The 20310-nt window shown below is 39.5% G+C and overlaps 1 protein-coding gene across 1 annotated transcript in view; it reads left to right on the forward strand.

Moving 5' to 3' along the window:
* Positions 1-20310, forward strand: part of COL25A1 (collagen type XXV alpha 1 chain) — a 299864-nt gene that overhangs the window by 255424 nt on the left and 24130 nt on the right. The window contains exons 19-30 of the mRNA XM_062636654.1: positions 5830-5892; positions 6608-6676; positions 7582-7626; positions 9621-9665; positions 10223-10300; positions 13311-13334; positions 14461-14505; positions 16119-16163; positions 16472-16552; positions 17286-17348; positions 18999-19049; positions 19388-19414. Coding sequence (XP_062492638.1) covers positions 5830-5892; positions 6608-6676; positions 7582-7626; positions 9621-9665; positions 10223-10300; positions 13311-13334; positions 14461-14505; positions 16119-16163; positions 16472-16552; positions 17286-17348; positions 18999-19049; positions 19388-19414 — 636 coding nt within the window. The remainder of the gene's footprint in view (positions 1-5829; positions 5893-6607; positions 6677-7581; positions 7627-9620; positions 9666-10222; positions 10301-13310; positions 13335-14460; positions 14506-16118; positions 16164-16471; positions 16553-17285; positions 17349-18998; positions 19050-19387; positions 19415-20310) is intronic.

Here is a 20310-nt window from a genome sequence, read left to right on the forward strand (position 1 = left end):
ACTATCTGCTGATGTAAATTACAAGGTGCCATTTTTAGTATTAAATTCTGATGGAGCTTACATTACACTAGGTGTACAGCATGCCATTATACAGTCCTTTTCTGTTTCAGACATTTTATGATGAGGGGAAAATGAACATTAGCAAGGTTTGTTAGTAGTAGTATATCTTTTGCTGTCTGACCCATTAATATTTCTACAACTGTCAAACATTTGAGGGTGAAAATGAGCACACATAGAGGCAGTTTCTTAGTGTTTTAATTTATTAATGTATCAAGCCATTAGAGGTTACTCTTAAAAAGATAACAAATCACTCGTCTAAAGTGGATGCAATTTACAAGCTTGTTGATTTTTTTAATACCAAGTTGCCTGTATTGTATGATTGATACAGATTGCTCCAAGCCCTAACAGCAGATGAAGTTTGAATGCTGAAATTCATCTTGTGTAATGTGGTGGTTCCTAAATAGTGATTTCACAGCTGTGCCAAAGGGTTAAACTAATATGCACAGAGAGTCATCACTTGCTGATGGCTTTCTATACAGCTGCCAAACAATATTTCAAACAGGGGAGCTTCTTATTTTTCTTTCAAAACCTGCCTCTTTAACTCCTCTTTCCAAATTCTGTGCGTCCTGCACCTGCTTTAGAAGGCAAAGAAGCTCCTGGTATAGTCTTACTAGATAAAACTTTGGGTTTATTGTAAAAAGTTGAGGTGAGATGTTTAGCAAAGTATTATAAATCTTGATTACTCTGATTCCTTTCATTCCTCTCAGAATTTCATGTTAGCTTGGAACAATTTCTGAGCTCATTTAATGTAAGAGACTGTCGTGGTTTAAACCCAGTCAGGTAATTCGTTCGCTCACTTCCCCCCCTTTTTCTTGCCCTCCCCCTGCTCCCGGAGGGACGGAGAGGAGAATCGAAAAGAATGCAACTCCCACGGGTTGAGATAAGAACAGTTTAGTAACTAAGGTATAACACAAATCACTACTGCTACCACCAATGATAATAATGATAAAGGAAATAACAAGGGAAGAGAATACATCATCTCACCACCAGCCAACCGATAACTCGCCCCCCCAGCCCGACCAAGCTCTGACCGATACCTCCTCCAACCCTGCCGTCGTCCGGCCCTTCCGGCTCCCAGTTACCTCCTGGGCATGACGTGCTGTGGTATGGAATACCTCTTTGGCTAGTTTGGGTCAGGTGTCCTGTCTCTGCTTCCTCCTGGCTTCCCCTCCTCCCTGGCAGAGCATGAGGCTCACAAAGTCCTTGGCCAAACCAAAACATCGCTTGTTATCAGCTCTGTTCCCGAGCTGAAAGTCAAAACATTGCACTGCACCAGCTACCAAGAAGGGGAAAAATGACTGCTACTGCTGAACCCATGACATTATCCACCCCTTATTCCATACCATTCATGTCATGCTCAGATCCCACATTTTCAATATACCATCACTCTTATCTCAGTGCATGGACCAGTCCCTATAAAGCTGCTGAGTCCATCTGGTCCATGATGTCAGGCTCCATCTCTTGTAACAGTCTTCCAGAGCAGGAGAGACTGTGTGCAGTGTTCACACTCGTGAATAACTTGGGCAATAGTGTCCATTGCTAGGTCCACCCCTTGATCATGAGGCCATCTCTGTGTTGCATCTCTGCTCTGATGGCCTGAAGTGCCATGGGCCCACCAGGCTTAAAATAATTCACTGTCCCCTTAAGCAGTTTCTGCAGCTTGTTGCTGGGGACTCCATACAGCTGCCTTCCATCTCCGACGCTTCCAAAGCACTGGAGGGGCCCAGTGGACTAGATACTTGCCCATACTGTCCCACACACCCTGCCACTCATCACTGTCCAGCCTTGGAGAAAACCTTTTGGTCCCCCTATATCCTTGTCTAACCCCAGACAAGACCCAAACCTGACTCTGCTTAACTTCTGAGATCAGACAAAATGGTTGTGGGTAAAACACAGTCTGTGTGTGTGCCAACATGCTGATCCCCACCACAATCAGCAGGCAGGTCCCAAGGACACCCAAAGGCCATTCAAAACCTTCTGAACTCTCAAACGATGCTGCTGTACTTGTTACTGGGGCTGGTGTAGCTGCTGTACTTGTCACTGGGGCTGGTGTAGCTGCTGTGCTTGCCGGCTCTCCCACCACCAGCTTCTCTTTTCCTGAGTCCAGCTCTTCCTCCTCTGCCTTGCTGGGAAATGCTGCGTGGTCTCCTGCATCCTCCTGGGGCTCGGCGGGCGGCCTCCGGGAAACGCTCTCGGCCGTCGCGGCGCTCGGCTCGGCCGCGGGGCTCGGCTCCTCCGCGGGGCTCGGCTCGGCCGCGGGGCTCGGCTCTTCCGCGGGGCTCGGCTCCTCCGCCGCCTTCTCCCGCTGCTCGGCAGCCGCCTCCTTCCTCTCCTCGACCGCCCCGACCTCCTCCACCGGCAGCCGTCCCCTCGCGGCCTCCGGCCCCGCTCCCGCCGCCGCTTGGTCCCCGGGGCCGCTCTCCCGGGCCGGTTCGGCTGCCGCCGGCTCCCGGGGCCGCTCCCCCTCAGCTCCCCGCAGCCTCACGAAGATGGAGAGTAGGGTGAGGGCCAGGGCGGTGAAGAGCAGCCGGACGGCCAGGTACAAGTCCACGGCCACGTCCGTCCCGCCCTGCTGCTGGAGCCCGCCCGTATTACAAGCCATGGCCATAAAGCACAGTGAGACAAGAACCTTAGCCCAGGCCCCACACTTGATAAACACTATCACAGCAAATACCGGCTCTACGTAAGTTACAACATTCTGAAGCTGTGAGATCAAGCAAAACAACTCTGAGAGCCAATAAATCAGCATTGTGACGAGCGACTATTAATCTGGTCAGATCTGTCGTTATCTCAACCCTTCGTGCCCCACGTTGGGCGCCAAAAAGAACTGTCGTGGTTTAAACCCAGTCAGGTAATTCGTTCGCTCACTTCCCCCCCTTTTTCTTGCCCTCCCCCTGCTCCCGGAGGGACGGAGAGGAGAATCGAAAAGAATGCAACTCCCACGGGTTGAGATAAGAACAGTTTAGTAACTAAGGTATAACACAGATCACTACTGCTACCACCAATGATAATAATGATAAAGGAAATAACAAGGGAAGAGAATACATCATCTCACCACCAGCCAACCGATAACTCGCCCCCCCAGCCCGACCAAGCTCTGACCGATACCTCCTCCAACCCTGCCGTCGTCCGGCCCTTCCGGCTCCCAGTTACCTCCTGGGCATGACGTGCTGTGGTATGGAATACCTCTTTGGCTAGTTTGGGTCAGGTGTCCTGTCTCTGCTTCCTCCTGGCTTCCCCTCCTCCCTGGCAGAGCATGAGGCTCACAAAGTCCTTGGCCAAACCAAAACATCGCTTGTTATCAGCTCTGTTCCCGAGCTGAAAGTCAAAACATTGCACTGCACCAGCTACCAAGAAGGGGAAAAATGACTGCTACTGCTGAACCCATGACAGAGACATAGAACCAGGGGATGTTTCGTTGAATCCCAGAGCTATGATGTCAAATCAAAGTGCAGTCCAAAGCAAGCATTTACTCTTGCTTTTCTGCAGCTATATGCCAGCTAAATCATAAATGTTACATATTTAAAACAAAAATGAAAATTTGATTTCCTAGCTGCATTACTCCATGGCTCTGGCATCATGTTTCTGTGATGGACTAATCAGAATGGTCTCTCTCATATCTTTGTGTAACAGGGACACCAGCATGCCTTATTGAGAGGAAGCTGTTTTCTTTACATTTCACACATAGTTGGCAGTGTTAATTTTGATAGGTTCTCATTTCTTTTTTTTGCTGAGTGTCTTGTTATTCTCAGCAGAGCTGTTACTCAGCCACTCACATCCTAGTCTCTACCAGTGCATGACTTCTTCCACTCCACACTTGATATTGTTTTAAAGCTCTGTGTCATATAATATTCTACTAACGATAATAAGTTGCCAGCTTCTTCCATTATCAATTCCACTAATATTGATACTGAACTTTAGTCTTAGCTCCTTATAGATTTTGGGGAAAGTTGGGACTTCTTTTTGGACATTAGCCAGAAGTTTTCTTGCGGTATGCAGCTGGTATAGTCCTAAGCAAAGTGCAACAGTTTGACTCAAAAGATGTGCATCAAACTCTGAATGACACTTTTAAGCTTTACCAGTGAAAAGATTAAATAATGTAATAATCTGGGGCTATTGAGTGCATTCTCATTCTAAAATAAGTGATTGAAGCTGCATTGTTCTTCATTTACTGACATTAAAGTGCTTCCATCTTGCAATGACAACCTTAAGTTACTCTTGCTGAGTAAGACCCATCTAAAGAATCTTACTTATGCTTATGTAGAGACTTATCTAAACTCTAAGGTTATTTTCCTACAACAGCAAAAAAAAACCCCAAGCTTCTCTGTGATGTGTTTGTCTTAGTTTATTCTTTTGTTATCATATTTTGAACCATGACCAGCTGGAGCTTCATGTGAGAAAACTCATTATTTAGTTATATTTTTTGACAATCTAAATTGAGGTCATTGCGAGCTTGCTATGGCTCTCAGTATAGCCACAGGAAAGATTTCTGTGGTTATAGATTTGCTAGAGGCTTTCTTTGCTTTGAACTGTTAATGATGGATTGCTGATGAGAATGCAGATGAATGTGCAAGAATACTTCCTCATTTGCTCACCCCGTTCAACATGCCTGTATTTCTGTGGAGGCAAAGAGGTGAAGAGAAATATTATCCAATTGCTCATATCTACTGTCTCTATATGTTCTCAGTAATTATATCAACATAGGTTTATGATACATCTGTCTTCTAGCTATTTGAAGAAGCATTTGATGGGTAATTTTTAGTCATTTCAGTTCAGTGATACTGTTAGAAGGTTAATAACTAGATCTTTATTAATTGGATTACACTACTGACTTTTAAAGTTACAATAGCTTGTGAGTGTATCTTCTTGATTCAAACTTACGAAAAAAAAAATGCAAGATTAAATAGCAGCAAACCTTGTCCAGGAGAGTTTGGAAAGGAAACCATATGGCTTATTAATCTTCCATTATCCCCCTTCAGGCATGGAGATAGGTAATAAAATATGTCCTCACTCTTCTGTTTAATGCTGCTTCTGCTGCAACTCAGCTTGATTCCTGCTATTTGTCTGTTATGTTTGTACAAATGAATAGGCAGAAAGGGGGCAGAATAGGGGGAATGAGGAGAGCTGTGACTCTTTCCCAGCTGTTCACAGCCAGAGAAGTTGTTGGGTGCAGAGAACTGAAGTATTTTACTGTCAGAATGAGAAGGGAGAGTACCATGATGCTGGGGGTCTCTGACTTGAAAAGAGATCACTTTTGACCCCCTTTTTGGGCATGATGCAGCTAAGTACCTCCCTTGAACACATATTGCAACAGTACCACCTGGTCTCTCAATTTGTCATTGCTTTGTTGCACCCTTACCCTGTCTGCCCATCTGTTCACATTTGTGATAGAAAACTACCTCATAACCCATGACTGATATGAGCTGTCCCTTTTTAAATTTAGAAATCACTCAGAACTCCCCTCTTGCCTTCATACTTGTTTTGGTATAATTTTGGTATATTATGTTGTAGAACAGATTGCATATTAACAGTCCTTAACCTCTTAAAACTATGTTTGACACCTGCTTCTTTTGCTTTTCATGTGCTGTGTGATGACTTGCTACAAGAATTTATGCTGATGAAAGTTACTCATATTTAAAAGTATGTCTAGATAACTGTTGCATTGGAGCTGGAGAGCTCTAAGTAAAACAGGGAAAATACTATCCAAAAGAAACTTGAGTTACTGCTAAATAAATAATCTAACATTCTTCTCATATGGTATTTTTTAAGGGTGAACCAGGTTTCATTGGTCCGCAAGGAGAACCTGGGTTGCCAGGGCTACCAGGAACAAAGGTAAGGGTAACTGGCAGCCATTACAGTTAATGCCAGCTTCAGATTCCTCATTATATAACAGAGGCTAAGACTGTACTAATGGCAGACAATGTGAAAAGTCTTAGTTCATGGATCAGTGCTATGATATATGTCTTTGTACTGATCCCCTCAAGCAGTATGAAGGCAGATATTTTATCCACTCATAACTTAAGTTCACCTATTGCCTTTATTCATGTTAGCATTCCAAAGCTTGCTTGCTAAAGACACTGAATATGCATGACTGAAGAAAATATATAGATTTTTTTAATTTTTTTTTTTTTTAAAGAAAAAGCTTGAAAGTATGTGCAGATATTAGAACTTTGATGCTACACTCCAGACTATGAAAATACAGATCCACTAAACCTATATTATTTAATTTCTTCCTGTGTTGTTTTGTTTAGTGACTGTATGACAGTTATGAATCCTACAAATGGTCTCACCATTTGGAAATCTTTATTCCAGTCCTTTCAGAATAGGGAAAAAAAAAAACAACCAAGCATTTCCATTTTGAAGCTGCCTTCTTTTACCCTCAAGAAGACTGTATTTACTCAGCAGAGTGTTCCCCAACCCACTACAAGTCACAGATCACCTTGAAATACTTTTCTTCTGATGGTTTGGTTTCCTTGGTTTGTACTGAGATGGTGGTGTCCTGAAGACTGCCTGGTATCCTGTGATATATGTATATCTGTTGCAATAGGGTGACAGAGGAGAGGCTGGTCCTGTTGGGAAGGGTGAGCGAGGTGAACCTGGAGTTCCTGGACCAAAGGTCAGTCTGATTTCACTTTGGAAATGTTTTGTTAGTTTAACACCTATGAACACATCTTTTCCTGCTGAAAAATAGAGCAAAAGCTTGGTGAGTGAGCTCTTAAATGAAAATGCTGTCAAATGCTCCAGTCCCGAAGACAACGGCAGTTTTGTGTTCACAGCTGTGGAGCTGCAGTCTGAATGAACTCTTATCTGGTCTACAAAGTAAAGGCACTACCTACATACACTGTCATGGAGTTGGTCTAATTCATTCCAACTAAAGCCCTGACCTCCAGGTCCCTAACTTTCAGCACTGAAGTTTGAACTCTTTGACCAGCATACCTATTATGCAGCTACTGAATGCAGAGAAAATCCATTTTGCATGCTGTCTTCTAACTCTGTAAGAAAGATATCATTCTAACTACATTTTAGTATTTTCTTATTTTCCACTGTGTCAGTACCATCCCTTTCCTATCACATCTTGAAAATAATAAGGCAGATTCCGTGCTCCTTGGCACAGTTTAGCTATTTTGTATTGACCTGAACTGTTGGGAAAAGGAGTTGTGGTAACACTTTGTTTCCTTATTTTAGGATATTTATGTTCACTATCTTTTAGCTATAATTTTTCAGGAGTTATGGAATAACATCGGTAATTCCTGCAAGCCACTGTTAACGATGCCTACTCTACTAATGCCAATACTGCTTTTCCACTGGGAGAATGGAATCTGTGGCTTTTGAATGCTGGTGTTAAAGAATATGTTACTCTGGGTGCTATTAAATTCAGTGCCTTTACAGATTCATTACCTTGGTCATATAAAATGAAGTATTTCTGCTTGTTCATACTGTAGTTAGTTATTGCTAATTTCTTTTTCTCTTCATTTCCATTTCTGTATCAACTTTTCTCCTTGTCTGTCTTCCTACGAACAGGGAAAAACAGGTGAACCTGGATCTAGAGGCCCAAAAGGGTCAAAGGTTAGTAGTAAAGAAACTGTATTTAGTTGAGCAATTAACATAATGATTTTCAGGATAAATTTGTAATATTTCACAGAAACTTATCTCTCTAAAAGAACCCATAACAGTCTACAATGTTCTTTATAAGTCAAACCTTCTTTTAGCTGTAGCTATTAGTGTTAAAACCTGTGTATTTTAAACACTGTAATTCTAGTTCTTTTTCTGTTATAACATCTGTTCCACCCTGCTCTGGTTTTTATCATGCAACTTGGTTTCTCTCTGTATAACTAATGTGGGTCAGTCCTCCCACATGCCAGGGGCCAACACCTGACTATGCCAGTGGGGATTTAATTGTTTTTCATAATAATTTTGTGGATCCACCCTTTGATGAGTTAGGAATCAGTGGTATTCCATGTACTGAGATATAATGGCCAGAAGTCTACATAGGCAAGACTTGTAGGCTACATTACTGGTTTATCTGCTTTAAAGAAAAATAATTTGATTATATATATCTATCCATGCATCTGCCTCTATATAGATACAGTTGGTTCACATATATGTAGAGAAATAAGATATATGCTTTTCTATTACTTCATCCACTGTGCAAATACCGTGCTCAATAGTCTCTTTCATGTTATAATATGGAATCAAAGCAAAATGAAAACAGATTTGATTAGGCAGTTGTTGAGTCTGTGTCATAATAAAGATGACAAGATAATGTAGGCTGATAGGATACTGTTTGCAGTACTTGTAAGGTCCTTGAAGAGCAGTCCATTGACAGTGCTTAAGGATATGATTAAATAAGTGCCACTTAACCTCATTCATTCTTATCAGAAATAAACACCGGAAAATTATGGAGCTGATGAGGGGATTAAAGCATCAGAGTGAGAGTAGAAAAGCCTCTTATTTGCCTATGGTACCTGGGCACCAAATGCACCAAAAAGATAAATATACCCTCTTTAATCCCTTTTATACCAAAAAATGAAATACAATTTTCATTTTACCTGCATGTCTTGAAAATCTGACCCACAGAAGTCAAGCTAGTGGTTGGGAACTCATTTTTTTTAATAATTCTAATGGTACATTCCCTAGCTACTGCCAAGGCAACACTGAAAGGAAAGCAGATGGCACAACCTTGATCATGTCCTGCCAGCAGCCTGCTCTCCATATTCCTTGGTTAGCCCCGTGAAAGTTTTCTATTTTCTGTTGCAGAAATTAATCATTCTTCCCCTAATCATTAATCAGAATTAATCATTCTTCCCTGACTTATACTAAAATTTTATAGATTTCAACAGAAGCAAAAGTTGCAGTTCTTATTCATATTAATTTTGAGTAATATAAAAATGTAAGACCTTGCTATGAAAGTGACTGTGAAATGAAATGAATCATAGTCACTGGCCACTGGGTTATGAATGCATACATGTCTGAAATTCCCTCTAATGCTTCAAACATTTCTAATAGCTGGGAAAAAAAAAAAGCTCTGCGCAAGATGGTAAAGATCTTAAGCCTGTCACAGTAAGGGAGTAAAGGAACTCTAATTCTGACAATAATGTTGTAAGTGTAGGGGAGGCAATGGCTCACAGAAGGGAAGTTCAGAAAGTTAGTGGAGTCACGATTGCAGAAAGAAAAGTTTTTACACTTTGAAACACACCTTTGAAGAAGTCATTGAGTGTTTTCAGATTGAGTGATTTCATTTCTCTATTTTAAAGCTTTTTATAACAGCACTATTAAGAATAGGGAAGTTATACAAGTTATTTAATTGGTAATCTGTCTTTTATTGGTTCACTGGGATTTCTTATTTCAAATCAATACAGCACTCTAACAATTCACACAGAAATAAATGCCACTACACAGATTTTGAAGTATTTATTCCTTTGATAAATCAAGATCCACATTTTGTTTCTGTTGAGAGGCCTTTTAACCTGTGTTATTTAAGGTAACTATATTTAAAACGGGAGAACTACATAATATATTGTCAAATGGCATTCCTGTCTTCAAATATAATTTTTACATAGGGTGATACAGGTGACAGAGGTGACACAGGATCTACAGGTCCACGGGTAAGTCTACTTCTCATTTCAGATGTTTTGTACTCTTAGATTCAGTCCATCTTATGAATTGAAACTGTAGCAGTAACTCCAGCTGAACCAGTGAACTTGGGCACTTGACTTTGATGAAATGTGTGATGCTAACTGGCCTTTAATATGAATAACAGCCCTTCCTACTATTTGAAGCAGTCTCCTATTCATAGTTCATGGCCAGGATGTTACATGCCAGATGTTCTGACTTTGTTCACAGCCAGTACAGAACTAGAATATAGGAACTGCTTAAATATTTGACCTCAGAGGTTTCATATATTTGCTTTCCCAGCAGAACAAGTCACTGAGTACTGACCTGTTTGTTTATATTTATATTTATCTTTCTTGTATTTTTTAGTAATTGCTTTCTTTGAGAACATTCTTCAGTTTAATGCTTACTTTTGTGGTTAGTAGTAATATATTTTAAGTACAACAAGATTCCAACACTGCACAATCAAGTCAAAGCATGTGTCAGTAGTTAAGCGTCTAGAATAGTCTTAGGTAGGTGTCTCAAAACTTTCATGGAAAATGTATTACAGGGACCACCTGGACAGAAGGGCGATCAAGGTGCAACAGAGATAATTGATTATAATGGCAATATCCATGAAGCACTGCAGGTATGCAAACATAACAAGGCTGGAGTGGTTTAGTCTGGTCTGGGAAAAAACAGTTTGACAGCATTATATTTCTCTTTTGCGTAGACCTTGAAAACATTTTGTGTGCAAAGATTTGCTGGGTTTATTAACCAAGAATCTCTTTCTATATTTGGAAACCAGGTTTTCTGTTTGGTGTTAGACAAACTATTTCCTTGATATGAATTAGCTGAATGGATTAGTTTCATTTCCCCTGGAGAGTATTGACATCATCTAATGAGGATAAAGGTGATTCATTGCTGGCTGTGGCACTTAGGGCTGAATTCACACAATAAACCATATACACAGGGTCAACAGAAGTGTCTGCTTTTCAGTTCATGTAGTATAATATTGACATTTCTTTTTTTTCCCTCCTTTTCTTCCTCCTCTTCTTATAAAATGCAAAGAGCAGAATATTTGAGATTTGGAAACACGGTTCCATTAGCAAGCTGGGGATTCAATCAGCAACTTGAGTATGTTAAATAGGCCAAGGACCAGTCTTCCCACTTATTCATTTTCAGAAAACTTATTTTGACTGGTGTGCAAAGAAGTGTGGAGGATTAAAGCAGGGTTACAAAAAGAATGAATGAGTGTTTGGGTAAAAGCAAAGTTCCAAGGTGACATATGTCATTGCAGTCAAAGTGATTTACATTGCAGTACACTCAGATGCAAATTCTGTGCAGTATAACTCCGCCAAAGTGAATGGTTTGCTTATGTGCAACTCAAGACTGAATTTGGCTCATTGTGCATCTGATCATTTTCTCACTGAACTTTTTTCCTTGCAGTTACTTAGTGGAAGTGGATAGATGTCTGGCCAGTCGTTTGGTTTTCAAGACTCTTTTGAAATATAAAAAAACCCCTTCACTGCCTTTACTAAAATCTAAAAGCCTGTATGTCATTAAGGATAAGTCAGATCTTTCATTGTGAGTGGTGTCTATAGGGAAGTCTGCATAGGCATGTTGTGAGGCTCTGCATTATATCTGTCTCATTTGGTTTACTTTTAAGAGAATTCATACACACAACTTGCAGTCTTTTAAATGACTCTCCGAGTTAGATGCCTAAAGCAGCTTGAAATTAATGTTGCACATTACCAGACACAGATTTACCAGTGGCTTTAACCCCTCTATGTCCTTTATTCTGTCTCTGTATCTTAACTCTGGCATCAATGTTACTTTCAAGGTTCCTTAGAAAACCTGCAGCACATAAGGAAGTCTTAAAAAGGGACTAAAGCCTATTGCAGTGGTTGAAATATATTAGGAGGCCCTTATCCCATTGTAAATCATTTCAGATGTCATCACCTTCTGATCCAGGGCAACAAAAAAATTGATATTAATGGGAATGGCTGTGCATGGCTGGTGTAAGTAAGATTATATAGGATCAGTTGAAAATATCCTTGCCAAGTCCAGCTCAGTCCTTTCAGATGGCAAGCACCCATTCCTAAGTCTCCTGGTGCCAAATTCTTAGGGGGTCTGAGATTTGCAGCTCTCTCTCCCATAGGAGCAAATGAGAACTTTCAGTGCCGAGCACTGAGCTGTGAACTTGCACAGAATTTGGCCTGCTGATTTAAGAAGTTTGCAAGATCTGGGCTGCCTGTCTGGGATTTTTTAGAATTTAGTAATAAATCACCAAGTAGCCTAGAAGCTTCAGAACAATTTAGTTGCTTTTCCCTGTGCCTCCTACTCAATCTCATGAGTCCATCAACAGTGAAAATTTCAATTGTAAAATTATCATCATTGCTCAAACAAGACCCCTGCTGAGCACACGTGGCTTTCACTGTGAGGGCCAGATACAAAATTTGTGTCTCTCCAGACCTGTTCTGCAGAATTTCCTAACGCAAAAGGCAGTAGCTACAAAAGTTAAATTTTGTAGGAATTATAGGCTCAGATATTCAGAGCTGAATAAGCTGCTGAAAATGAACCCACTACTGTGAAATGCAAACACTCATTTGGAATTGTTGTTTTAGGTTTTCATGTCTAGATAAACTGAATTTCTCAGTATATTTAAAGTTACTGATTTATTTCTATTAATATGTTAAAATATAAAGGGCAAAGGGGCATCAATACATTAAAGCATGTGTTAGAGATTTCATCTTTTTGAAGTACTTTTTAGTGAGCAGGTTCCGGATTCTTGACCATAGTATGTATTGCCGCCCTGGCATATGAAGATTGTTTCAAAGCTTAAAATGGAAGATTTACAAACGTTTGTTTGCACATAGGAAAGCAATTAGTAAAGCTAAATATTTCCTCTTCCATGTAGGCCAGTAGGTTCTTCACAGACAATAGGAAAGCATGTGCAAGCAGCAGTATCTGGGGGCTTTACTCTGTTTAAAAATATAGACAAGCATTTTAATGACTTTTAAACACTTCTTCACTTGCTTTTAGAATATTCTTTGGCAAAAAAACCACGTGCAAGTCTGAGATATTTTACCTCCTTCCATGATGAAAATGTATTTTGTCTTTCCAAGCATTTAAAGCAGAATTGTAGTACATATAGCTGGGTTTGTGGGCCAGCAGTTTAGGATTCAGAACTTAATATTTTTGCATATCTGCATTTCTATATGAAAATCAATTTTATGTCACCTCTAGGAATTGCATTTATTAATTAAACATTGCTGCAAAGCCTGTGAAACATAGGGCTAGTCCTTTAATCAACTTAAGGCACCAACTCATCAGGTTTTCCTAAAATGTTTTAAAAAAAACTTTTGAAATATTTTTTCTGTGATTTTGTTATTTAGTCATCATTTATTTAATCTCTTAAATTGTGCAATAAGGTGCAGTCCTCACCTGTGTAATATCCTGTTTCCCATATAAGCCAATCAGCTAGTAAAACAGTGAGAGTTAAAAATATTATGTTTTTTACTCTAATTTTTTTGAGGCATGGTGTCTCCTAGATGCAGCATAGGTTTTGTGGAGATGATAATTGTAGCAAGCAGAATAATTTATATCATTGTTCAGTTCTGGTAATGGTGTCTTTTATTAATACATTTTGCCAACAGAGGATCGCCACCCTGACCGTCACGGTAATTCCTATTGCATTGCTTACTGTGTGTTGTAGAAATTTTCCTTTGTGTAACTGCACGTTCATATTTCTACCAGTTCAGGACATGCCTTCATTGGATGTCAGTCTGGTTCATCATCACATTTATTTATTTGTTTATTTTCTTGGTGTGTCCATAACAGGGAACTCATTGTTGAAAGCCATTCAACAATGGAACCAGTTCTGCTCCTGCTGAATTAATGGCAAAGCTTCAGTTCATTTAAGTAAGAGATTAGGAGAATACAGAACTCCATTATTTCTTTAGGTACACATCCAGGCATATAGCTGCTTTGGAATTTTTGGTTTATGTTCCCATCTCTGCGTGTCTACGTGGGCGTTGAGTGAAAACATGTAGCAGGATTTGAGTACTAAACAATTTTCTATTATCAACCTTATTTTCAGGGTAGAAAATCAGTTCTTTCAAATTCCCGTCAAAGAAACTTCGGGATTTTTCATGTTAGATGCAAATCATTTATTTTCTGAAAAAAAAAAAAAAAATGGTGCCCAAGTATGAGGAGTTCCCTTGTCCTGTCTTATCAGATCTCTATTTCTAAGATAAATTTTCCAGCACCTGTTCCCAAAATGTAGGCATTTCTGAACACCCCAGTGCTTTTACCTCACCCAATTTCTGCCACTGTCTACAGCCGGAGGTAGAAATGAAAAAAGTAGTGATAACATTCCATGGGGATTTCACGAAGCATTGGTTATCCCTAAATGCACTTAGCACCTTTTAGTGGAATCCTCTTTGCAATCAGCTGGAGGTTTCTCGTGACCTGTGATTGGTTTGGATCAGGCTGTGAGGGCTGGCAAATATGGTCTTTTGGTCTCCCTGCCATTAAGACAAGCTTTGCCATTTTATCAATGGGAGCTGCAGGACTTTATTATAAAATATGAGCTGTACTGTTATTTTAACATTGTTTCTGTGGTACCCTTCTGATTGTTGAGAGTCGTCAAGATTAACATCTTGTCCATAACTAGTCTTGGTTACCCTTGTATTAAAAATCTAACCCATTTTGTTATGGTACCTATATTAACATTCAGCCAGTGTTTACATGGCAAGTCCTGCAGGTATTTATTTAGAAACTTAGACATTTGTATCTTCTGTTTAGGGGCCACCAGGACCACCAGGACCCCAAGGGCTACAAGGGCCAAAGGTGATCTTCCTTATTTTACCCATTTTATCTTAAAGATGGATGTATTTTGGGGGGAAGGGGGGGGGGGGGTTTACTGATATGGGCACACAAGTCCACAGAGCTTTCCTGTACAGAATACTTAACTGTAATTTTACCGAATATGGTACATTTCACACTTTGTGTCCTAGCCTTTTGAAATGTAGCTTTCAGAGTAGGTGCTTTGTTCAGTTTCCACACACAGCTGAGAACCAGCAAAATTAATGAGTATTAAACAGGGCAGCGACATCTCCCCAATGGCTGTGTACTTAGGCTGTTACCTAGGACTTTGCAAAGTAGCTGCCCAATCAGACAGTGGCTCAGGCACTGTGTCTGGCTGGGTGAGAGTGAGGTAGGCAAAACTGTGTGGCAGGCATCACTGGCCACAGTATGAGTGCATGTGAATGCAGCTTTTATATTACAGTGGTGCCCACCCAAATAAACATGGTATTTTCTAATGTCAGGAAAAATGAAAACGTGCACATATGGGCAGGAGCCTGGCTGCAAACCCAGGCTTGCTAATCCTACCTGGCTGGTGCTATGCGTAGTACCAGAAGTGTTACTGAGCAGCCCACACAGAGACGATGAATACCATATGCCGCACTGTTCTATAAAATTTAAATAATAAATTTGCCTATAATAATAATAAAAAAGTCTTGCAGTTAGTGGACCCTCCTTAGACTAGTTAATATAACTCTCCCACTTCATAAGTACTAAATGTAGCTTATCTTCTGTCAGTGACTCTAAACTTTTCCAAGAGTAAATACATGTTTCTTCAATAACAATACCAGACATTTCAATTTTAAGCTTCATCCACGGTATCATATGGAAATACATCACATTATACTGCTAATTGTTTTGAGAAATTGTGACAAACTAGGTTTATTCTTCTACATGAAAACCAGTAATGGAATACACAGTTAAGTATGCAGAAATGGCTTTCTGCATTAGGATCTACCCCAGCATTTCTGCAGCCTGCAGTATGTTGTAAAACACAGAGGAGCTGGAGTGTGGAAGCAGTTGTGTTCTTTCATATGCCTGAGCATTCTCATTCAAAATTAATGAAGGGGAATCCAACCTTTCCAGGAGTTTGTTTCCACTGTTGTAGTCTCTAGCCATCAATGTAACTTGTTTCCTTGGACAATTCTATCCAGGAACCTGTCACAGGGCAATGTTGTGAATGTGAATTCCTTCACTGGATGGTCTATATTAGCCCAGGAAAGAGAACATGAAGTCTCCATCTATCCTACATATTTCAAGAGGCATGATTCTGTATTTATTCCAGTAACTAACAAAGTTTCCATCGGATTGAGGGTTTTTTTCACAGAGCTTCTGGGGTTTCTTCTTTTTCCTTTCTTTTATGCACTTGTCTGACCTCTGTACAGCCCAAAGTTTGCACCATGGCCTAATAGTCGGGGCTATTTATTCAATATGTTGCATTATGTATATATAATGTATAATATATATATACATTCTGTTCTTTTTTGACAGAATATTCTCGGGGTTTGTTGTTGTTCTTAATTAAGCAATTTCCCTCCCTCTTTTCCTCTAATGTCTGGGACAATTGGAATAATCCAATTCTATCTTGTCTTTTGCAGGGTGAACCAGGATCCCCAGGAGCTCCAGGAGTTGATGGCGAGCAAGTACGTTATGTGCAAATCATATAGCAAAGGTCATGTCAGCAACGTAGGTTATTTCAGAATCTTATTTCTGTGGTCCCAAATTGTATCTTAGATTTCATAATCTAAATAGTAATATAATTATAGTAATTAATAAAGGTCATTATTATGTTGCTGCATACTCTGCAGTCTAATAATGGCTGCATCGCTACATATTGATAACAAAGGTCAATTCACAGAATGACTTATTCTTTTTATTAGGATCAAAGCTAGAATTCTGTTGATGTCTCAGTTTTTTCACGTATTACTTGCTCAATAAATATATATTTTAGGGTCCTAAAGGCTCAAAAGGCGATACAGGTGATCCTGGAATATCTGGAGAAAAGGGAGGAATTGGACTGCCTGGCCTGCCAGTGAGTATGAAAAATTAATTAATTTTACCTAAAATACTTGTATTTTTTCTCTCTTCCATTATCAGGAATTTCCAACAGTGCTGATAAATTGCATACGGCACAGAAAGCACTGCGGAGGAAAATTCTGAGGTTGCTCTGCAGCTAATCTAGGAGAAGGTGTAAATTGCCAGAACTTTCCATTCCACTTAGAGTCAAACAAAATATTGCTCTGGGAAAAGAGAGATTAGTTGGCATGCTGATCAGATCTGTACCTCTCTTATAGCATATAGCACAATTTGGGCAAGCATAGCTTGTAGGAGAAAGAAGCTATGTTTTGAGCACTTGTCAGAAATTTCAAATTATTCAGGTTGAAAAGGGAGAGAAAAAGCATCAGTATGTATGGGATGCATTCTTCCTATTCCTATACATATATTTATGTACAAATTAAGTTTCTCAGTAAAAAATAGTAACAATTACGAAAATGTATCCATAGTAAAATATATCATGAATGGAGTGCCAGCTTAAGGACTTATCATAAACATAATGCCCCAACTGACAATATAAAGCATACTTTTACATTTATTAAGTTATTAATGAAGTAACACCAAAGTTTTTTTAAATGTAATTTCATTATGTGTGCTGTATTATTCTTTTTACAAATTACAATTATTTGCAAATAAATATTATAATTTCTAGTTTGATTGCTAATAAGATTAAAACTGCTTATAAATGCTGTTTTGTAATGATTTTGTAGGGAGCCAATGGTATGAAGGGCGAAAAAGGAGATGTTGGTTTGCCTGGTGCCCAGGGTCCTTCTGTAAGTCTTAGTGTGGTGTTCAGTGAACATAATAATCCAGCAATGGCTTTCCAGCTTTTGACTCTGAACAATGCTTCATTTTCATGACTGATTTTTCCTGACATCCTTGATGGTACCTACACTTAAAATTTAAAAATATTTTTCTTCTTTGAATAATTATTTGCTCTTTTGAAAATTAACAGACTTCTGGTCATAGAGCTAAATACCATTTAAGAAATTCTAAAGACATAATCCTGTTCTGTTCTATTCTCCCATTATGAACAGCAGTCCTGATCACTTCAGTAAAAGCCTTCTGGCTCTGTAATGAATCAAAAGATAAATGCTTTGCAAAGTAAAATAGAGAGATAAAACTGATGAAAAAACCCCAAAGCACCAGATTTCTCTCAACACCTTGTATTCTGGGGTCCTCATAAAGTCCACTGAGAACCAGACTAGACCAATTTCAATGATGTCAGTAACAGTGGCAGAGACTGGTTTTATAAGACCAGACATTCTCCTGATTTTTCAAAGCACTGTAAAAGCATTAGAAAAGCAAACAAACAAACACCTAAAAAAACTCCCTAGACAATACCTTTATGATATGGGTGATTAATATTATGAGAGCACAGCAAGCCAGGAAACCTCAGAGCAGAAGTTAGCTACCACTGCCCTGTCAGTGGTGCCATGCTTTGTATATTTGAGCCATAGCTCTGGGGAGGCTAAGCTTTGCCATCGCAGGAAATACTAGGCACCCAGTATCTCCGAGTCTCTTTCTCTGAAACTAAAATTAATTTTTTCCAGATTTTTTCAGTTTTTAGTTGAAACAAGGTTTTCAGTTTTCAGGAGTTTTCACAGATGGTGAAATATCTGTCTTAGGTTTCAAAGATCACTTTTTTGCCTCTATGGCCATCACCAACAGCTAGTGTAGCAGAGGGGTTGCGCATAAGTCTGGAGACATCAGCATCCCTGCTGCATGTTGCAGGTTACAATAACAGCCCTGCAGGATTAAACCCAGGAAGAGAGGTAATATCAAACTATATATCATCATAGAATTGTCTTCCATGGATTTGTTACAAACACAGAAAACCAGCACAGAATATGCATGCACTAAATGCTGAGCAATCTGACTACCTATTTTAATGACTTCAGGGAATTCTTGGTACAAGTGGACTAAATGAAATAAAATGAGAGACAAAGGGAATTTTTTTTTTTAAATGTACAAAACCCTGGCTTGAATTTAGTATCTTTTCCATTCATCAGTACTGGGGAGGAATAAAATCACACATCATCTTCTGTTTCTGTACAAAGACAACTCAATAGCACATACTATAAAATATTAAAAGTTTAAGCACCCCTGCTCACTACTGTTTGTTTTAGTGAGGGTTTTTTAACCCATTGTGTCTTAAAGTGTATCTTAGAGCCTAGGAGTAAGAATCAGGAGACAGGCATGCTGCCAAATACCACAGGTAATTCTGCACTTCAGATATCCTGTCTTCTGAATCAAAATAATTCCCATTTCTAACCCCCTTTCTAGATATGCTGTCAATGTGCACCATTGCATTGTTATGTTTGTAAGAGCGTGCCAACCGAGGAAGTGTCAGTCTGATTTTTGGTATTTGTGAGGGAGGTCTTTACTTTGCATGATCTAATGCCATTGTTTTTTATCTGTAGATGATAGGACCACCGGGACCACCAGGGCCACATGGTCCTCCAGGCCCCATGGTAAGCTTGAGAGGAAGAGCTCTCTTGTCCTTTTAATACTTGATTAGTAAAGTGCTAGGAGAGTTTGTGACCACTACAGAAGGACCTAACTTAGGACCTTTTCTGCATGTCTTAAAATTCATAGGAACTAGAGAAACAAACTGCAGCTGCCTATGTTAGTGTTAATACACTAGTGGTCTTGTGCATTCTATGAATCACATGTTTGCAGTTGCTTTATTGACAGCTGCATTTCATTTGTGAGGACAAAAATACAGGTGCAGCTTGCACCCCTGTAAAGCAACAAACTCTTAAAAATTTGTGGCATATTTTCATAATGAAATAAATATCTTTATTTCCAGGGACCTCATGGACTGCCTGGCCCAAAGGTAAATCAATGGATGCCTTGAATAGCCATGTTCTTAATGTCTGCAAAGTGTCATGTTTTGTTCTTTAACTCATGCAGCTATGTTTTGTCTTATGTCTCATTTAATAAATGTTCCTGATATTCTTAAACCTTAAAGCAGATTTTAATATTAAGAGAGCTTAAAAGCTTTTAAAATTTTCCATGATTGTTTCTGTATAGTAATTCTCCTAGGCAGTGGCCATTTTTTGCATTAGTATTTGAAATGTGGCACTAAGTTAATGTAATCCTATTTATGGGCAAGCTACCATTGCGTTTGCAACTGGAATTACTTTTGAACATAGGAGTATGTTGCACACTCAGGAAATGGAGTCAGATAAGCTCTTCATTATTTATATTCTTTCGCATCTCCTGCTTCTTTCAGTATGAGTGGCCTTTCACCTTCCTAGGGGCCATGTACTTGCTGACCAGTTCCTTCACACATTACGCAAACTCATGTGTGTATTTTCATGTTTTCCAACCTAGAATCCCTGATCAGGCAGGTCTGCAATGCAATTCAAACTTTTTCCACAGTACACTACCTGGAGATACACTGTAGGGACTCTAAGCCCATGAAAACAGATCAGGAGGGTAGCAGGTTTTGGCAAAGTTGGAATATTTTAATTTGTACTGTAATTCCGTAAGCACAAGAAAACTAAAATCCAGTGTGATACTATAGCCTAGCATTCACCTAGGGGCAGTGGTGTTCTCAGGCATGATCGTTTTAATTCGCTGTGGCTCCTTTATCAAATGCATCTTTCTCAAAAAAGTAAGTAAGAGGAGGAGGGTGTTTTTGGTTTAGGATTTGGATTTTGTTTGGGTTTTTCAAGTGCAAGACAGAAACTCACAGGTTTGACTCCACATGAGACTGTTTGTGTTACC

This window comes from Pezoporus occidentalis, unplaced genomic scaffold (genome assembly GCF_034315485.1).
Source record: "Pezoporus occidentalis ecotype Australia unplaced genomic scaffold, CSIRO_AGI_Poc_V1 ctg49, whole genome shotgun sequence".
In the NCBI taxonomy this organism is placed as follows: Eukaryota; Metazoa; Chordata; class Aves; order Psittaciformes; family Psittacidae; genus Pezoporus; species Pezoporus occidentalis.